Source organism: Ictalurus punctatus, chromosome 27, assembly GCF_001660625.3.
Source record: "Ictalurus punctatus breed USDA103 chromosome 27, Coco_2.0, whole genome shotgun sequence".
Taxonomy (NCBI): domain Eukaryota; kingdom Metazoa; phylum Chordata; class Actinopteri; order Siluriformes; family Ictaluridae; genus Ictalurus; species Ictalurus punctatus.
Genome location: NC_030442.2, coordinates 7957058 through 7977844, shown reverse-complemented (window position 1 = coordinate 7977844; position 20787 = coordinate 7957058). Strand labels below are relative to the sequence as shown.

General features: G+C 40.1%; 1 protein-coding gene across 1 annotated transcript in view; it reads left to right on the top strand.

Annotated features, from left to right (window-relative positions):
- mtmr10 (myotubularin related protein 10) overlaps positions 1-19931 on the top strand; it is a 35414-nt gene extending 15483 nt beyond the window's left edge. Inside the window, exons 4-16 of the mRNA XM_017458701.3 lie at positions 514-586; positions 3485-3627; positions 8646-8739; positions 8862-9009; positions 10014-10101; positions 10391-10479; positions 10850-10980; positions 13877-13946; positions 14426-14496; positions 14723-14895; positions 15400-15570; positions 15721-15909; positions 17209-19931. Of these exons, the coding sequence (XP_017314190.1) occupies positions 514-586; positions 3485-3627; positions 8646-8739; positions 8862-9009; positions 10014-10101; positions 10391-10479; positions 10850-10980; positions 13877-13946; positions 14426-14496; positions 14723-14895; positions 15400-15570; positions 15721-15909; positions 17209-17811 (2043 nt within the window). The 3' untranslated portion in view covers positions 17812-19931. The remainder of the gene's footprint in view (positions 1-513; positions 587-3484; positions 3628-8645; positions 8740-8861; positions 9010-10013; positions 10102-10390; positions 10480-10849; positions 10981-13876; positions 13947-14425; positions 14497-14722; positions 14896-15399; positions 15571-15720; positions 15910-17208) is intronic.
- The last annotated feature ends 856 nt before the right edge of the window (positions 19932-20787 follow it).

Below are 20787 nucleotides of genomic sequence, written 5' to 3'. Positions count from 1 at the left end.
AATCAGCTGACACTGATGTTTGTGATATGGACAAAAATGCAGTAACGCAGCATATGTACTTGGATAAGGTTTTCATTCGTAACGATCGCCCTGCATTATTACCCGCTCCTAAATGTTTTATGGGCTGTAGACTCATTTGCATTCTGCAGCCAAGTGAAGTATCAGTATTTTAAAGGTCAATATTGTAGTAATGATTGTTGTGCAGCCCAATTAACAGAGTCAGTCTTGGCTAATTTATTTATTAGCTAATTTATTTAGTCAGAATGTGTTTCTCTTGCGCAGTTAAAGTTGATTTTCTTTAACGGTGTGGTCAGTAAGCATTCTCAATATTGTGACAGTCCATTTGGGAGAAGTTTGGTGCTTAACATAGACAAATCTAAAGGATTATATGTGTATTTTTCAGACAGGGACAAGAAGAATTGCATCACATTTATTACAACTTATTTATTACACCTTATTATACAACGCTCAGTGAAAACAGTGTGTTGAATTGTTTTTTGTTTTCATGTTCAGAGGTTCCAGTGTGTCCACCGCCTCTTGGGAGAACACGACGTCCCGCTGACATGTGTGGAGCAGGTCGTGACTGGTAAGAGGATCTCAGCTCCTGTGCCTCTGTGTTAAATTCTCACTCATCCTGAATTATTACATCTTTTAACCCTGCAGTTGTTTATTTTTAACTATTGACATCATTTCTTTGCTTCCGATGCGTGTGGTGCGAAACCACTGATCGCAGTTACATAAATGTAATTTCACTTGTGACATTGCTGTCGAAATGCTAATGTGACTGGACCGCAAGTGCATCTTATAGGTATAGTGGCTAATGGACACTTCCGTTGTCTTATTATACAATTAATCTTATTTTCCCTCACATTCCCAGCTGAAAAGAACTGATGTTTAGCTTCACCGTCAGAGGTCGGAAATGGTGCTGCTCAAGTTCCTGCTTGCCTTTTTATAGCTGGCATTATAATGTTTGACTTGTCAAGTATGAGGTTTCATGCGAGCCAGACTATATGTAACTATTTGTAGAGTCTTTCTGGGGATACTCTGGAGCCTCCTGTTCATCATACCGTATAGTGCCAGCTTTCCATAGCCTCTGAATTATGAAAGCAAACGGAAAATTGTCTTTTGTTTGCTTCTCATTGAGACCAAGTCTAAATCTGACCATCCAATTAATCAGATTCTGTCTCTTACTTTTATGCTCATTTACTACTCCACTGCTTCTTTTTGACATCACTGTGTCAGTCGTTTTCCCCCTAAAAGTATTTATTCATGGCTAACAAGAGAATCTAAACTAATAAACAAATGTAAACCGTGAAACCTTAAACCCACAAGCCAATGCAAACCCCCCCTACCACCCCCCCCAAGAAAAAAAAATAAGGCATGAGTTTGACAGGAGAATATTGCATCATGACCAGTTTGGATGACGGGCTTTCCCTCCCCGTTAGCCAAACTGTTTTAAGCCAACCTGCCGATGAGCTCATCGGTCCAGACCGTGGCCTCGATCTGCAATGCCTGGCTGGATTAAGCTTGTTTATGTTAGATCACTGCCGCCGCTCATTGCTGACTTAGCTCCCCAAGGCCTGAAACCCTGTGATAGAGTGTGAAACTGTGTGTGTGTGTGTGTGTGTGTGTGTGTGTGTGTGTGTGTGTGTGTGTGTATGTGCTTGTCTGTGATATTTTTTTTTCCTGCTGTCTGTGTGCCTGAAACAAAGGTCCATTATGAGTGACTCAAGGCTTGGCAAAAACATAGTAAGTGCTTTTCATGGTCAGGCTGCCAGAGTGAAGGTGGAGTGTGGGCCACTGAAAACCCATCATACTGTTCCTCTAATGCATGGAAGCCAAAACTGGAACTACGCCCTGACATTTTTTAAGACTCCTATGACTTACAGTTAATATACAAGTGTGTGTGTGTGTGTGTGTGTGTGTGTGTGTGTGTGTGTGTGTGTGTGTGTGTGTGTGTGTATTTTGCTTGACACAGTGCAACTCCTTGCAGTAGATGAAGTAAAAACAGTAACAATAAACACTGCTTTCACAAAACAACCAGCATTACGAATGACCCATTCCTCCCCCTTACACACTCTTTTTATACCCCACTGTGTGGCAGAAGGTACCGGAGCATTTGGTCTACTCAGCAACTCTGCAAATAACTGCTATTTAGTATAAAATAACAGAATTTAATCACATCGTTATGCCAAGAGTACAGTGTCCCATCCCCAAAGTTATAAGGAAAGCAGTAGCATTAACCAGCGGTAAAATAAGTAGTCAGGTCAATTGTTCTGTACTTCTACTGATTGCAGTTCATTAAAAAAATATTGCGAAATAAGACGACCACAAACGCTCAATGCATAATACCTCACTGGTGTGTTTTCAGTGATCCTGCGAATGCGGCCATGACTTGAATACCACCTTCACTCATTTAATCAATTTAGGCATTGATCATTGAGCATTTAAAGTCCAGTACACAAAATCAAACCGAGACACAATTTTTCCTTCTCACTACAAGCGGACTTTTGGATCATTTTAAAGTTCGTGCACAGCTAAGCTTCCTGCTATTTGTTTCTCCCCTTTTTCTCGCAGAGTGTGGTACGTCTATGGTTCTTCATCACAGGAATAGTTATTGAATCATATTACAGAAATGAATTGAGTTCATGATTTTAATAAAACTTTTTTTTGTGTAGCTTACTTCTTACGCTTGTATCACTTTCATATCTGTTTCACTGTTATATTAAGTAGTCCTTTGTGCTGCGCCACAGTATTGTGGTGTATTGTACCATGGTCCAGGAGAAAGTATATTTGTGGTTCGTAATAAGATGATCTAGACTATGCAGCTGAAATAATCATCTGTTCACATCTGTTCAGTCTCTTTGGACTCTAATTTCCCACCCAAAAGGCCACACTGACTACTACTCTAGTATAGAAGATCCAAGCATTTCTGAAGGTTTTTGTTGTTTGGACTTCGACTGAAGTGGCAAAATAAAAATAAATAAAATGGAATTTACAAACATTTAAGATGTTATCATGAGTGATTATTGCATTTAATTACGAGTGCCCTTTTGCTGTAAATTATCCGGTCTATGAAGCGTTTCAACATGTACTGCCTTTTCACAGCTCTGCTGTTTGGCTGTGAAAATGATGTGGGCTAGAATGTGATAAATTTCATGAGAATATAAAAAAGAGGAACGGAGTGGCTTGGTTTTTGTTCTCAGCCCATAGCCCACGATATTATTTTTGACCCGGTGAGAGGACTTCCTTTTTTCTAGCTTCTTACTACTTTTTTTTTCTTTTCTTTTCTTTTCTTCTTTTTTTTTATTTTTATTTTTTATTTTTTTATTTATTTTTTTTACAGTATTGAATGCTTACAGATGTGATAGGACCACTTTATTGCTGTTGTTTCAGCACCATGGTGTGTTTGTATACATGTTGAGTGAGTATGTGTGTTTTCTCACATCTCCGTGCTAATGTGTTTTTCTGTTGTTCTCCACAGTAAATGATGCGAAGGGTAAGCAGAAGGTTCTGGGCTCCAATAAGAAGCTAAAGTTTAATCCCACAGAGTTAATCCTGTACTGCAAGGATTTCCGGATCGTCCGCTTCCGCTTCGATGAGGCTGGACCTGAGAGTGCCAAGAAGGTACACACACACACACACACACACACACACACACACACACACACACACACGCACACACTTTAAGTCATGCTAATGGAATGTCAGCATGCTCCTGAGAATTTCTGAGTTTGTGCACATGGTGCATTTTAGACCAAACAAATATACAATACACACATTATGATTTGTGTGTTGGATTAATGTGAAAAAGGCTTTAGAGCTCAGCTGATGGCTCGCCCCAATTATACAGATAAACGGTGAGCTTTAGTTTTTGAGTTATCATTGTAAATATTTGGTTCCTCTCTATGGTTACCCAGCTAATGATGCTGAGCATCTTTGTAGCTTTCTCCTGAAAAACGCATTGAGCTGTCCAGAGTCACAGCAAAAAGACAACTCTGGTCCTTTCCTCTGAGGCTGTAGGATGGAGTGGATTACAGTTTGTGTGCTCCTTCAGTCACTCTTTCCTTCATCCTGCCTCTCCATCTGGCTAGCAGTGTGTGGCTGAAATAAGCACTGTCTGTGCTTTTCTCCAACCTACACGGCTGTCTGGGGCCCAAATGTTCCTTTTCCTTACTTGAAAAAATGTCCAGTATATTAAATGTTTTTTTGTCCTCCAGTCCTAAAAGAAGCCTTGCTTGTTCGTCAGTTAAAGGTCTCGTGATATGTGGGTTCAGATGCCCCCCCCCCCACCTCCCTTTCTTCTGTTTTGTCTCACTAATCAGTTTCTGTCCATTCCTTTCTCTTGAAATGGACGTAAGCAGGAAATGCACCAAATACTTCCTCGAGAAAAAAAAAAACCCTTTCTTTTTCATAGAAGTAAAGCGTTTAAAGAAATGTGTTACCATTATGTTATATTACAGACGAGTACCCGAGGAAGAATTCTTCATGTTGAAAGATCTATTCACGTAGGGAGTCCCATGCTCTGTGACTCACACAACCCCTCCATGGTCATCTGGTTGCTTCATAACAGCTGCTGTTGCCTGGAGAAATTTGTGTAAAATCAACATAACCATTCCTCACAGTACCCCTGATTCACCAGTTGACAGAAGCAAATAACAATCCCAGTTTCATCATTGCTTTAGCATAACAGCTTCTGATTGGCCATGCCTTCAGCCTGACTCAGAGCAGGGATGAAAGAGTTCCACAGTACGTTAGGAATGTTTCTTAGTCATTGTGGGGAAGGATGAAATGCTACTTTTTTTTCCCCTGTGTTAGAGAACGGTACATGTTGTCAAAACGGAAAAAACGCTTGTTTCCTTTCAGCAATGGGAAAAGGCAGTAGTGACTCACATACCATTTGTGTGAAGTAGTTTTGAGGTAGGATTAACCAGCAAACGCTCTGAGCAAGTAAGATCGCCAGAGCCTGTGAAGAGGGGAGTGGAGGAGGGAGGGTGGGTGGGAGATGGAGAAGCAGGAACACGAAAGCGTGGTGGCGGAGTTTGACTCGAGTCGAGTCTGCCAGCTTCTGAGAAATATGCGAAGGAAGGCGAGACGGGGGTGCGAAAAGCAGGAAAACAAGAGGAACAAAAAGGCCATTCAGGACGGGGCTCACTTTCTGATCGCTCAGCAAACACAGAGGCATTTGTGTTGCAGTTCCGTTCCAGAGCCTCTCTGAAGCCTCCGGGACAGAATGCTGATCTGTGGCACTTACGTGTAGGGCAAGCAGAATGTAGCTCACCAGCACACAAACATATGTAGCTGGAAATTATAGTCTTCACACAGCACATGTGACTGATTACAGTGCTAGGGTCATTGTTCAGACACTACAGTGAATTTTCTACTCAGTTTGCTCCTAGTGATAACGCTAGGCAATTCCTTCAACTGTATTTTTCTCATAATGCTCAATAGGTAGGAAGTTGGCTTTTGCCAATTTTTAATACCTAGGTAATAAAAAAAAAAAAGAAAAGCTGTCAGTCCAAATAAATATGTGGTATCATTTTTCAGTTCTAATTAATGATGATGGATTGGTGGGTTGATGGATGTGTGTTGACGATGCACATAAATCTGGTCATACAGCAGTAGGCTTATAATTGATGTAGGTAGTAGGTAACAAAACATATGATTGGTCAAAAAGGTCTTGTTTGAAAGCTGTCAGCCTTCTCGTTTCTGCCTTGAAAATAACAGCGTGTAAAAAGCCTATAAAAATACCATTTGTAATCCAAACACCAAATAACTTAAAGCATAAGGTTTTACTGCTAAACTGTAGTACTACGAGTGGATTTCAAATGGGGATATATTTGCCCATTAAGCCATAGGCTCATGGAACCAGATGCAATTGAAACAAAGTGTTTTTAAATTATTAAGCAGTATGTACTGTATGATGCCTTTCATAGTGCTGGCACCATCACAGAATAATAAAAGCTGCTATGAGAGCTCTCGAGCAATACCCAATACCAATCTGATACAGCCAGCCTACTCAGTGCAAGCTTTCTTATGTTATGTTATGCAAGTCCTCACAGGCGTTTTTCTAATACACATTCACAAATCGGAAACAACAGAACTTGGACTTGTTTCATTGTACACCAACTTGAGAGATCACTGGCTTACGCGTGGTGGTGATGATGCTTGCTAGAACCTCAGCTCTGTGAAAACCTCACTGAAGTTACATCCCATTGTTTATAGGTTATGATGTGCTGCTAGGCTTACCTAGCAAAAATACTATTATTTCCTGTTTGTGCTAGCCTTGAACAGGTGCCTATACACAACTGATTAAATAAAGCAAAGTTCTGTTTTTCTAGTGCCGAATGTTTGGTCTTGCTTTGCCCACTGTAGCCTTGGATTCCTATTCTTGAGTGACTGGAGTGGGTCCTGATGTGGTCTTCTGCTCTTGTAGCCTATCCACCTCAAGGGTGCTGAATGTTTTATTTTTTAAATTTTTTGCTCAGCACAGTTGGAAGGAGTGGCTGATTGAGTTACCAGTCTGGCCACTCTCCGCCGACTTCTCTCAACAAGGTCGTTTCTGCTGGCAGATCTGTTGCTCTCTGGATTCTTTTTGTTTTTTTTGGACCATCCTGTGTAGCACTCTAGAGCAGCGGTCACCAGCCCTCTTCCTTGAGATCTACCTTCCTGCAGGTTTCATTTCCAACCAAAATCTGACACACCTGTTTTAGTTGATCTTGAACTTCTTGAGGTAATGATTAGATGGTCAGGTGGGCACTAAAGATCTCCAAGAACAGGGTTGGTGACCACTGTTGTGTGTGAAAAGCAGAGGAACTTACTCAAATCACCACATCTAGCACCACAACCATGCCACGCCCAGAGTCATCATCACACTCTCTCTCGATCACACTCTCACGTCAATTTTTTTTTTTTTTTTTTTTGGAATGATGTCAATCCATCTCAGTCTGCGGTGATCTAAACTACCCCTGTACCTGTATTACCAGTGAAATATTTAGCTCAGGACCTGACTTTCAGGTGTTCTGGTGTTTCATTCCACTGATACGAATATGTCTGTGTGCACTCGCACCTGTTCGAGCCCTGTTCATGCTTGTAGTCTGTCTGTTAACAGGGTTTTTTTTCCCCTTAGGTTTAGTGTGCGTGTGTTTTTTTTTTTTTTTTTTGTTTTGTTTTGTTTTTTTTGCGCAGTGTGGGATTTAATCACGCCTCCCGTGTCTGGCGAAGGGGGTTGAGTGTAATCACTGCATACAGCTAAAGAAGGGAGTTCCATGTTTTTCTTTGTGACGGATGGAAAGAAGCCAAACTGTAATAGCTTATTATGTTGAGGAAATTACAGAGCTGCGCAGCTCCCCACACACACACGTGCGCACATGCAGCCATACAAGTGACTGCACCTCGTCTCCATCCTGCATGAATAACATGCATTGTGCAGGGTTTTTTTTTTTTTTTTTTTGGTGTCATAGCCAGCACCACTATTCTCACTATTCCTCCACCCTGGTGTTTTTCTATACAGAGTTTATGCTCCTTTTCCATTACAGAAGGGCCACCCGTTTGAAAGCGTCCCGTCTGCACTGTTTTAACATCCAGACAGTCCGCAGGATGAGCCGAATCGTCAGAAAAGAAAGCCTCGTTATTACTGGACATTTCATTTTCACCTGTCTAAACGTCTGTTAATCAATAATTGTGTATTCATTTGAAAACGGGGCTTTACCGTGACTTTTTTGCTTAGTTTTTTTTTTTTTGTTTAAGTAACACATTGGACGCCTAGCATCAGAACATCAGAGCACAGGAATGATTTAAAAGCTCAGCTGTGTTGAACATCTCAGCTGTGAAAATAAATTCCTTGCGTTAAAAGTCCAGAGTTTGTAATGAAGGCAGGTCTGCTGGTCTGCAGGACTCGACTTTGGATCTTGAATTTTTCCACGGTTGGCTGAAAGCCTGTAGCAGCAAAATCCATTATGAATGAATTAACTGAAGAACTGAGGGACAGGTGTGCCTCATGAAAGAGAGATTTGACCTGTTTTTTTTTTTTCTTTCTTTTTTCTTGGTGGTCAGCTGATGTGGCTAATTTTGCTGTGAATATGTGGTATGAATGACATGGTGTATGAACTAAAGGTGTACATGGACATAGCTAATGCAGCCATAATTGGCTGCCATAATGGTGAGCTTAGGTCAATTTAGCTGATAGCCTGACAAAAGATATCGGGTTTTATTGACTCTGGTGCATTAAATCACAATCTCCATCCAGGATTCATATCTCTGTTCGGTTGCATTGTGTGGACACTTGTTTGTTTATACATCCATCCTCCATTCATCCACTGTCTAAATCTATTCATATTTAGCATTTAAAACATTTACTCGATGTGCCTATGGATCTTAAATCTAGATTATTCATACACCTTTTATCTCTGAATTATCATCTAAAATGTGAAAGAGAGGGCTGTTTTTGTCTGTTGATTAATGCTACGTATTAAGTCTGTTTTGTTCTGTTAAGTTTATTTGAGCCATCGTTGTGCAGTCCGATGTCAGTAAACTTGTAAGAATAATGCAGTTCTGATTTAATTACATTTAAGAAGATTTTTATGATGCTCATTGTTGTGATTATGAAGCCCTGTATGAGATCATGTGGCTCTCCTGTGCTGTAGGTTTGCCTTGCTATTGCACACTACTCTCACCCAGCCGACAGTCAGCTACTGTTTGGGTTCGAGTACGTTGGTACGTGCTTCTACGGCTCCTCGGGTAATTCAGACACACACACACACACACTCTACCACACTCTACCACAAACGAACTGGCAAATTAGTTGAGTAGCGCACTTCAGTAGGCCCAGACTGAGTAATTTTGACTTTTTTTGTGCATAGGTGAGAAGGTGAATGGAGTGGACTCGGGGAAGGGTGTGCAGACAGCCATGTTTGACTGCTCTTCTGACTGGGACAGAGAGATCAAACGCTCCGGTGCTACAGAATGGAGAGTGTGTGCCATTAATGAGGAGTATTTGGTCTCCCCAAGGTGTGTACGCCTGCGTGCGTGTGCCTGCATGCGTCTGTGTCTTTGTGTGTGTATGCCTCTGTCTGTGTGTGCATCACCTGTGTATCTGTGTCTTTGTGTGTCTGTACACATACAGCATGTACTGAATATTTCTTTCCAAAGAGCAGTGTGGATTATTAGAGAAATTAGGATTAGGAAAATTAGGGTAAGTCTAGCTCATTATGTACAGAAATCTTCTTTTAATGAAAGCAACATTGTCTTATGCAGCAGGCTTAGTAAATCAGGCAGTACAAGCTTATATAACGGATCTGTGACGCACGATAACATTTACTGTTGCTACTGACACACTTTCAGATCAACATCATAAAGTAAGAACATTTTTACATTACGTGTGAACTAGCCCTAAAAAGAGCAAACCGTGATTTGTATTACTATTCTTTATTTTAATTTTTATTATTTAGTTTTTTGTTTAAACCAAATTGACACCACTTGACAACAGGAAGAGTGAATGCATTTCAGTGACTGATGTTGCCACTGTTTAGTCCAAAAGAACTGCTTGGATTTACATGGTTCATGTGTTTGATTTGGTCATTTGATCGCACGCTCATATTTGCAGATTACTGATGAAAAGGCTTGCTGGTGAAGGGATTTTAAATTCAACAGTACAGATATGTTGCACTCTGTCTTTGTGCTGTAATACCTGTTTTTTCATCCTAAGTAAGTTAAGTGTAACCTAACTAGTTACTTACTGTAAATTTACCGATTAGCATTTCTCAAAGACGACGCACTTAGAACCAGTTAAGATTAGGATCAAGCACTTTACACAGTGCATTGTCCCCCGTCCCCCGTCCCCCCCCCCCCCCCCCCCTTGTGTAAAAAGGGACAAAGATAAACAATCATTGTGACAGACACTTTACCAGGGCCTCACAGTCCCTCTCTTCGTCCTGTTGCTGCATGCGAACAGTGAAAGTAATCGTGTCTGTCTTGTTTACGGTCTTAAAAGGGTGCTGTGTCTTGTTCCCCAGTCTCCCGGAGTTCTTTGTAGTCCCGTGTTCCTTGGCAGATCAGGACCTGAAGCAGTACGCCTGTTACTTTAAAGCTCAACGTCTCCCGGTGAGTGCACAGCTTCACTGTCCCTGCCATCATTGCTGTCCTTAGTTACAAAGTGCTCTCCAATTAATGTCAAGTGTGAGAGAAAGTGCAAGTTAATGAGTCGAAAAAGCCAAGCTAGAGAGTATGTCATCAAATCCTAGATTAAATGATGCACGTAATTCAGGAAAATAGGTTTTATTGTTGTATTAAGGGTTTCAAAAGCATTTCAGCTATTTATGTACAAGGAGCAATGTTTTGCTTGTATCATAAAACTAATTTTGTGTGTGTGTGTGTGTGTGTGTGTGTGTAGTTATGGTGCTGGAATCATCCCAATGGGAGTGCCCTGGTTCGTATGTCCAGCATCACCGAGCCCCAGCAGCAGAGGAAGCTAGATCAAAGGTATGGAAATGTTTGGGAGAGAGAGGAGAGTACAGTTGTCATCTGTTCTCTTACACTTTGCATAAACAACATAAAAAAAATCTGGGTTCAGATAATAGGCCGTGGGAATGCAGGAAGTCTGAATTCATTTTCCTCGGGTGTTGCATAGCAAGTGTCTGTTTCCAATTTATTTTGAATCTCGCAAAGAGCATGTCGGCTCAATCGCTTAATCTTTTGGCACGACAGACTAGACCACTTGGCAAGCACGATGCTCAAACAATGCTGTCATAAAACCAAGAAACCCGACATCTCCAAAAACAACATGTTTATGATTTGGTACTTTGTTTAAAATGTATACAGGATGACGAATCTACTTCTGAATTTTTGACAGGATTTGCAGTGCAATAATGAAAAGCCACCCGATGCGCAGCAACGTCCTAAAGACAGATTTGGACAAGAGTCTGCCGAGCATCCAGGAGATCCAGGCTGCATTAGTGAAGTTGCGGCAGATCTGTGTGATTGGTGAGCAGAGTCACTCCCTGCATTCACGCTCAGCCTCTCTGTTTACATTGACTGTTTACCTTCCAGAAAAGGACTTTGAATACAAAGGGGATTTCAATGTCTAGCTTCTTCAACTGGACCAGTGTTTTCACACATCTGGTGCTCAAGTGCCGATGCACTGCACATTATAGTGTTTTTCTGTTCCTGACCCACCTAATCCAGCTCATCACATGATTATGACTATGATGATTATGACTACATAATCATTAATTGTGGTAAACCGATAATTAGATTATGTCTTATTGTGCAACTGTGCATAAAAAGGCACTCGTAATCTGTGTATTACCTACTTATTCACTTGTACTATGTACTGCCTATTTATTGCAGTACCTTAGCTGAGTAGCTCCTAATCCTGGAGTACCCTTACCTTTGATATACTTGTTTTTGTGAACACACTAGAGCAAGGAAAACACTGATATGTGCAGACATGTCTCTTCCAAATAGAAAAAGTTGTTGCATTTGGATTTACTGGATTCCTTGAGTGGAATTGGAAAAGCTGAAGTAGACCTCTATAGCTGTGTGTCATTATGTCCATACCAGTTGTTTATTAGGGAACAGAAGCATTACCACAAGGCCATCTGTCATCTGAGTGACATCAGTAATTTACTGCAGTTATCCACACTTAAGGTGTTTATACCATACATACTGTACAGCTATCATACTTTATTTCTAACTGCTCAATTTTTAGTACAATATTACTGTTTAAAAAAAAAAAAAAACTTCTCTACATCCCCTGGCAAAAATTATGGATTGTTCACCCGGATTTTTTTTTTTTACTACGCAGCAAATAAACAAAGCACAGATATGACACAAAACAATTTTTGTTTAACAGCTGAACATCCTGGCTTTGTGAAACATACCTCAAACAAGTTAAATGAAATTATTTTCATTAATGGAATATTGTTTTCCAGATCAAGTAGAGGAACAAATTATGGAATCACCTTGTAATTTGCATTTCTATAACAAATACTGGCACTGGTCTTAAAAACTGCAGTAAATTATTCTGCAGTTAAGAGTGCTTACTGACTTTAATCTTGGACTTTTTGAAAGGAAACATGGCCTCAACAAGAGAGTGGTCAATTGAAACAATGGAAAGGATGATAAAACTCCTTCAAAAAGGAAATCCAGCACGGAGTGTGGCAAAAGATGCCGGTTATTCCCAGTCAGTGTCTAAAATTGGTGCAAATATAAACAAAATAGGAAGGTTATAAAAGGAAAATAAATGGGGTTATACCAAGGAAAATTGCAAACATCAGGATAGAAAACTCAAACCAGCACCAACACCTAAACAGAAGAAAATAAGGCTACAGTGGGCTAAAGAGACACAGTCATGGGAGTGTGGATGATGGGATGAAAGTGATATTCAGTGATGAATCACAAATCTGCTTTGGCCAAGGACATGATGCTGGAACTTTTGTCTGGTGCCGTTCTAATGAAACATATAATGATTTGCCTGAAGAAAACAATCACATTTCCTTCCTTATTTATGATATGGGGTTGCATGCCAGGTAAAATACCAGGGGAGACCTGAACAGTTGAACATTGGTGTACGTTGAAATTTTGGACACTTTTCTCATTCCATCGATAGAAAATAGGTTTGGTGGTGATGGTCATTTTTCAGGATAATGAATCTCGCCACAGAGCAAAGAGTGTTAAAGCTTTTCTTCAGAAAAAGCAGATCAACTCATTGACATGGCCAGCAAACAGTCCAGATCTCAATCCGATTGAAAATCTATGGTGGAAATTTAAAAAAATGGTCTATGACAAAGCGCCATCCTGCAAAGCTGATCTGTCAACCGTTATTCGAGAAAGTTCAACCAGCTTGATGGAGAATATTGTTTTTCATTAGTGATGTGCACGCTTCAAAGAATTCAGGCCGTCATAAAAGCCCCAAGAGGAGCAACAAAGTACTTTTGTTATTAATTCCAATTTTTCAACATAATTTGTTGAGTAAAAAAAAAAAAAAAAAAAAATGGAAAAAAAAAAATTTGTTCCTCTACTTGATCTGGGAAAAAAAAAGCCATTAATTAAAACAATTGAATTAAATTTGTTTGAGGTATGCTTCATATAGCCAGAATGTTCAGCTATTAAACAAAAATTGTTTCGTCATATCTGTGGCTTGTTTATTTGTTACGGAGTAAAAAAAAAGCCGTGTGAACATCCTCCAAGTGCGGTGATTCCATCATTTTTGCCAGGGGTTGTATTCAGTATTCACGTTAGCCACACCAATATTTGTTCCAGACTTTATAGACTTCCTGTTAGTCAGAATCACTTTTATTTCTACTTGGAGAAAAGAGTAATTCCGTTGGTGAAGCTGTTTCACAGAACAACACCTATCAGAATCACTCAACCCAGTTCTGCAGTTAGGATCTATTGCACTTGGATGCTCTTTCAGACTGTAGAGAATCTAGATGTCTCATAATAAAATTAGATTGGTCTTATAATCAATAAAATTAACGGCTGTTGAAGGTATTACAGTATATGCTGATATACAGATGGGTGACAAATTAAAGGAAAAACCAACATATAGTGCCCCTATTACGATGTTACTGCCAGAACACAAGCGTCCATTAGAACTTCAGTATACTTCGGCATTAATTTACCAAGTCTTTGGAACTCTACTGGAGGAAGGAACACCATTTTCCTAAAACGATATTCCCTCACTTCTTGTTTTAATGGTGGTGATGCAGATGCTCTGTATAAAGCGTCTGTCCAAAATCTCCCATTCTTACCCTAATCCCTATTCAACTTGTGTTTATCAAAGGAAGGGAGGATAAATGTGTGTGTGTGTGTGTGTGTGTGTGTGTGTGTGTGTGTGTGTGTGTGTGTGTGTGTGTGTGTGTGTGTGTATACACAGATCCCTTCGAGGAGTCTGAAGAGAAGTGGCTGTCGTCCATGGAAAGTTCACGGTGGATGGAATATGTCAGGTATGAATAAACACCATGCATTTGCCAAATGAGAAGCTGGCTCTCTCACAGCCTCGTGCTGGCAGCAACTCTCTGACACCTTCCTTTATTTCAAGGAGTCACTGTGGGAGTGACGAATGCCAAAACTGAACTGAGTAGATGATATTTTATAACATCTCATTCTTGTCGTTGCATTTATTATATGAAGGCCTGCCTAAAAATGGCTAAAACGATCAGTTAGTTTGCTCAATATTGAAATAACATTGGTCATACTTAGGCACAAATTATTTAAAAAATAATTGTGTATTTTCATAAATGTAATGTATGTTTTCTATTTTAGAAACACAATTAGATTGAGTGTTGGTGGATGGATAGGCATGCATGCCACCACAAAAAGTCATGACTTTGTAGCTCCTGATTTAATGTACAATGCATTGGACAGTATTTTAATATTTGTTCACATATAGGCTGTTCCATTAGTAAAATCTGATGTTTTTCAGGGCGTTTTTGAGGCATGCAGTGGAGGTCATCTTCATGCTGGAGGGGAAGCAATCCTCTGTCATTCTGCAAGGTTAGAGATGCTCAGAGTTGCTGCTGGATATTTAAATCTGTGTACTGTTATATTCATCACTGTCATTTCTACCCTACACAAATCCATGGAAATGAATCTGAAAATAGGGTTCTCTCTCTCTCTCTCTCTCTCTCTCTCTCCCTCGTCCTCTCTCTCTCTCTGCTATTCTTAACTCTGTTCATCAGAAACCTTGCTTAATTTTTTTCTTATGGGCTTCTCCCTGCAGAAGAAGAAGACCGGGATTTGAGCTGCGTCATTGCGTCTCTGGTGCAGCTCATGTGCGACCCTCATTGCCGGAGTCTGGCAGGTTTTCAGGGCCTGGTGCAGAAGGAGTGGGTGATGGCTGGCCATCGCTTCCTCGACCGTTGCAATCATTTGAAGAAGAACGACAAGGAGGAGGTAAGAGTCTGGAGACAGCTGGAGTCCTGAGACAGCTAGCAAATTGTACCTGAAGGGCAGGAGTGATGAAATGGCTGGCATGCAGTTTGGCATTGATTCAGCGTGAACAACAACAGGGGAATTGTTTTCATGGAACACACTGGTATAAGAACGGAAAATGAAAATTCCCGTTGTTAGAATAATTTCGTCCAAATCTGTGATGCATTTACAGTGCATAGAAACCATTTTCACAAGAAAACAAACATCAAGAACAAACCAAAGCTAGATGGATATCTTTAACCTGCCGAGTCTTGTTGGATGTCTCTTTATTTTTTTATATGTTGTGATACTAAGACCTAGTACAACAAGATACCTATTACAAGTTCAGCTAAATATGTTGCTTAGTGGCATGGATGCTTAACTGTATTATTAAAATGCCTTTTTTTGAGCAGGGAAAATATTTAAACGGAGAACCTGCACGCTCAGTATATCAGTATATCGTCTGTATTGTTTTCTCTTGTGCAGTCTCCCCTGTTTTTGCTGTTCCTGAACTGCGTATGGGAGTTAATGGAGCAGTACCCAGCAGCCTTCGAGTTCACAGAGATGTACCTCACGGTGCTGAGCGACAGCATGTGGGTCCCTGTGTTCAGCACTTTCCTTTTCAACTGCCCACGACAAAGGGCTGAACACAGCAGGGTAAGATGATCTGGCAACTTGCTATCAGCTTCGTGAGACACTTAATGGACTGCATTTTTCTGTTCTCTTTATTTCTTTCTATCTTCCTTAATTAATACAGTGCACTGTTTTTGTCTCCTTTTATCTGCATTTCTCTCCTCCTTATATCAGGACTTTGCCCTGAGTAAGAGTATATCCCTGGGACATGACAAAGTTCTGCAGTTCCCACCTGTGTGGGACTGGTCGCAGCAGTTCAGCCTGAAGGATCAGACTCTCTTTAACAATCCTCTGTACGTGGGCAAGAGCACCCCCTGTGTGCACAACGGCACGGTGCGGACCTTCACACACAGGCGTAGCAAGGTGAGGATTGTTTGATAACGACTCCCATCTTTCTCATTTTCATACAAAAATTCACATGGCTTCTCAAAAGGTGTAATATTATACCCGGAAACATGGGTTTAAACGTGTATATTCATTCTAAAAGGTTAGTTGTTTTTAGCTTCTTTTACTGTTGTTCCAGAAATTATTGTCTGAAAGTAATCAAAGAAAAAGAAAATAACTGGAATATTTTATTGAACACCCAACGAGATACGCTTCATTTTTTTTGTTAAAAGAATCCAAAACTCGCAGTATGAGATCGAGATAGATCTATAATACACACACACACACTACCGGTCAAATGTTTGGAGACACTCGACTGAAATGTTTCTCATGATCTTAAAAATCTTTTGATCTGAAGGTGTATGATTAAATGTTTGAAATCAGTGTTGTAGACAAAAATATAATTGTAATATAAACGGATGACTTGGAGTGAATTATTCTGAAAAGCAGCCAGTAAGAGTCCAGCGTCGGTGTGAACTCCTTTAATACTGTTTAAAAAGCATCTCGAGGAAATTCCTCAAGAAATCAGTCGAGAAAATGCCAAGAATACATTTCTGGAAATTCTAGGTAGAAAGGGGGTCTACTTTGAAGATGCTAAAATACTCAATTATTTTGATTTATTTTGGATTTTTTATCACAACATAATTCCCATAGTTCCACTTGTGTTACTACAGAGTTTTGATGACATTATTATTATTATTATTATTATTATTATTATTATTATTATTATTCTAAAATGTGGGAAAAATAAAGAATGAGTGTGTCTATATTTTTGAGCGGTAGTGTATATACAACCCAAACCATGTTTTTGATTTCAACTACTTGCTTAACCAATTCCATTTCTAATAGATATTTTATAAGGGAATGAATGAATAAATAAATAAATAAATAAAAGAATCATTTTAGCACTCCGTTGTGTGTAAACAGTTTGCTAATTTTATTTTCCTGATATGTTCTTTTAAAAAGTTGGCTACAAAACCTTGTAGCGTATTTCAGAGGTCAGATACCTGGAAATAGCATTATTGTGGTCTCCTTGTCTGTACCATATTAACAGAACACACTCTGCCATATCACTGCATGTCACCCAGAATAGGACCTGTGTTCAGCTGTGGTTCTGTGGCGCTCCCTTTTCATTGATTGCAATTGTAGAGGGGAGGTGACCAAATTTTGCTAAGCAACATTTGGGTAGCAGTCAGTAATTCGGACAAAATATTAATATGGTAGGTGTATGTATGATGATGGCAAATGGTATGCATCTTTTTTCTTTTTTTTTGGCAGAAAAACTACAGTTCCACACTGCGAGGTCTGCCTTCAGAGCTGAAGAATGGCGGTCTGACTGTACTTGATACTCTGCCTCGACGTAATTCTTTGATGCCGCGACTCCGTACTGACGCTTCACAGGCGAACGAGAAGCAGGAGAGCCCTGCCGAACACTTCCTGCAGGACTGGATTTCTCGGCCAGCCGACCTGCAGGGTTTGCTGCTGCCACAGCTCCTGCCTTCCCATCTACCCCTATGGAAGCTCTACTTCCTGCGCTGGGTGCCCGAGGCCCGCATCCCCAACGGTGGCCCCATCACCACCTTCCACAAGCTCTCTGTGCTGGTGGACGAGATAGAAATTCTACAGAATCAGCTGAGGCAGTACACAGGAGGGGCGACTCCAGCGCGCAGCCCCCAGGATGAACCCAGCAAAATGTACTTTAGGGCAGGATTGTCTCCAAGCGAGTCCCCTACTCCTCCTGAGTACCTCAGCTCCTCATTCCCCTTCTCCCCTATGGGCAATCTGTGTCGCCGCAGCATCCTGGGTACTCCCCTCAGCAAACTCCTCAACGGAGCCAGAATCTGGCTGTCCACAGAGACGCTGGCCAATGAGAACCTCTGAAAACCTGAAGCCTGATTAGAGGCCTCCAAGCAGCGCTTGGATTGATGTAGCGTCACTGTGCATGATTGGAAGCCTCTAGAATGTTCTCCCGTATTCACACTGGTCCATTTGGCTTGTCGGTTCTTTTAAAGAGCTCTTCAGCCACATGCCAACATCAGAATAATACTGGTCAGTTGCGATGGTGTGTATTTGGCAATGGACAAAGAAAAGTCATAGCTAACACTGAATCATGCTGTGACGTTAAGATAGAGATTCTTTTATTTCTGTGCTGGTTTGATTTACTAAAGATTTAGTATGTTGTCCAGTAGGCATGAGCCAATATTAGAATTTCAGATCACCGTAACTGCCCAGATCGCCTGGATTCCAAGTGCAGTTTTTGTAATTACTAAGAAATTACGCCTCAGTGGGAGATGTTCCATGGTTCTGTCTATCCTTGAACTCTCATCTAATGAATATTGCAATATGGTGTATAAATCGGTACATGCCTATTGTTCAGAATTTATTTGCCAGTCTTTGGGTGTGTGTTTTTTTTTTCTTTCTTTCTTTCTCCATTTACAAAGCACCAGTATGAATTCGCACATTCTTCTATATAGTTTCACGCTTTCTGAACTGCCAGTACTGATTAATTTCTTGTTTTTTTGGGGGAGTTATGGCATTAGGATAAATGATGAAAGTAGGACTGTAAGTTAAGCCTGTGGTAGAAAAATCTTTTAACTCTTAATTTTTTATTTTTTTTATTTTATTTTAGTATGTATAGTTATATCGATTTTGTAAGAGGCCTTCTGGAAAGGTCTAACCGTAGGTAGCTATTATTAAAATTGTGACTCGTATGGGTAATGTCAGGGATTGCCCACAATAACCCCCAAATGCAGGTGACTACTGTGCACTCACAGTGATCTCTAACACACACAGGCTGGTCCTCGTCCGTTAGATCCCTCACCCAACAGACGCACAGAATAGCTGCTCCGAATGACTGACTACTGCTCCAACCAATCAGCCGGTTGAACTGGTACAGCAGTCGAGTGCACCGTATCCCAATAGGCACATAGTGAATTAGCTTTAGATTGGAAAGTCGAGCTTGTAAAGGTAGGTTAGGAGTTTTATTGGGGGAGGGGGAGGGGGGGAACAGCACTTGTTACCTCTGTTTTTTTTTTTTTGTTGTTGTGTTTTTTTTTTAACTGGACAGTCACCTTTTGTTTGATCTGTAGCCTTCTATAAAGACATGAATTTATCTTAGATGTAGATCAGGGTTTGGGACGAGGGTGGACGATATGTTGATAGAAATATCACAATAAATTGTCATGATCTACTTTTCTGAAAGTATCATGAGGATTGTTGTAGAATTGTGTTATTACTCACAGTAGCAAGTAGTGTATTGGATATTAATATAATTTTCCCTACTTTTTCTTCCTAAAAACAAAAATAATTTGCAGGGTTTTTAAAAAAAAATAATTATTATTTTATTTAGTTCTACTAATTTGACTGTTTTAGTGAAACAGACATGTATTGTAAGAATGCCTTCAGACATTGTGACGTTTTTTGACATATGGCCCACCCTTATATTGTGAACATGTATTTGGATGCAACTTTATTTTTTACCTTTTGTTGTCATAAATATGGTACTTTTTTCACCCATTAATTCCCAATAATATTTTTGTGATTAGTTTACCACTAATGCAGTGCACTCGAAGCTGTTGACCGCAGAAATTACTTGACCTTAACACATTTAAGATTTTTCACGAAACAGCGTTGATATTTATTTAGATATGCAAAGAAGCTGAACCAGGGTTGTTTATTCTAATCCTGTGTGCCTTTTTGAAATCGTGGCCTTGCTATTGAGTGGATGTTTTTCTTTCTGGTCCTTTCTCTCAGGCTGTAACATGCCGGCACTGCCTCCTACATCAGTGGCTAAACTCAACATAATTCCAAAGCTATGTGTGGTCATGTGTAGAATTGTGTTAAGTATAAGCTATGAGGTGGTGTGCTGGGCTTCTGTACATCTAAAAGGGCTCTGATGAACTGAACTATTCTCAGCGCTACGGGGCCCGACTCTGAGCCGCTATGCAAGACACCATGCTTCTGATTTGTTTCCTTGTGAATTAAAAATGGGTTGACACTTCTACTTGATTTATTTATTTTTTTTCTAATATCAGACATGGCACAGGCTCTGACACCCTCATACGTAATACTTTTTAAAAGCACTCTGAAAGAAATATACAGGTTGTTGGTTTACAGAGGGTTTGTTGTTGTACATTAAAAGAAAACGTATTTCTTGTGTTGATGTATGTTAGATCAAGGGCAGTTAACCTACGCTTGAGTCGGTTTAATGTGTGGTGTTGAGTGTGGGTGTGGTTATTAAACTAAATTTCATTGCATAATAATGAACAAAATAAAACCACCAGATTTAAAAAATATATATATATATATATTTATAGCCTAAAAACATTAATTCAAGACATTTAATTTATAACAAGGAAAGTACAGCTCCACGATATGCTGTAACACCCCTGATTTAGCTCATCAGATCTTTATCCAAGCTTTCATGAACCGGGGTGGTTTATTATCTACCTGGGTGAAGTTTCCCCGAAAGCAGCACTTCACGAACGTCATTCCTAAATGATTTAGCAAGCGATTATCTCCCCGAGTTCGGTGGTGTCACTCATCGGGACACCGTTACATTTCAATTTACTGGCTGATGTTCCAGGAAGAAATGAAACTGTAGGGGAAGACACTTCGTTACTCTACCTCGCTGTTTTACCGAGTGTTTTGCTTGCCAAAACTCTGAGCCAATACATAATTTAATAAGGTCATTGATTCTGCATAAAATCTTGCTCTTCTAAAGGCTTAACCTTATTTAACCTACTACCGCATGTAACTAATCTGGATTTTGTCTTGTAAGTAATGGGAGAAATCTGGATATTTTTTAACTCTGACACGAGATGAGATCAGACCTCAGATGTTTTAAAGCACATGCTC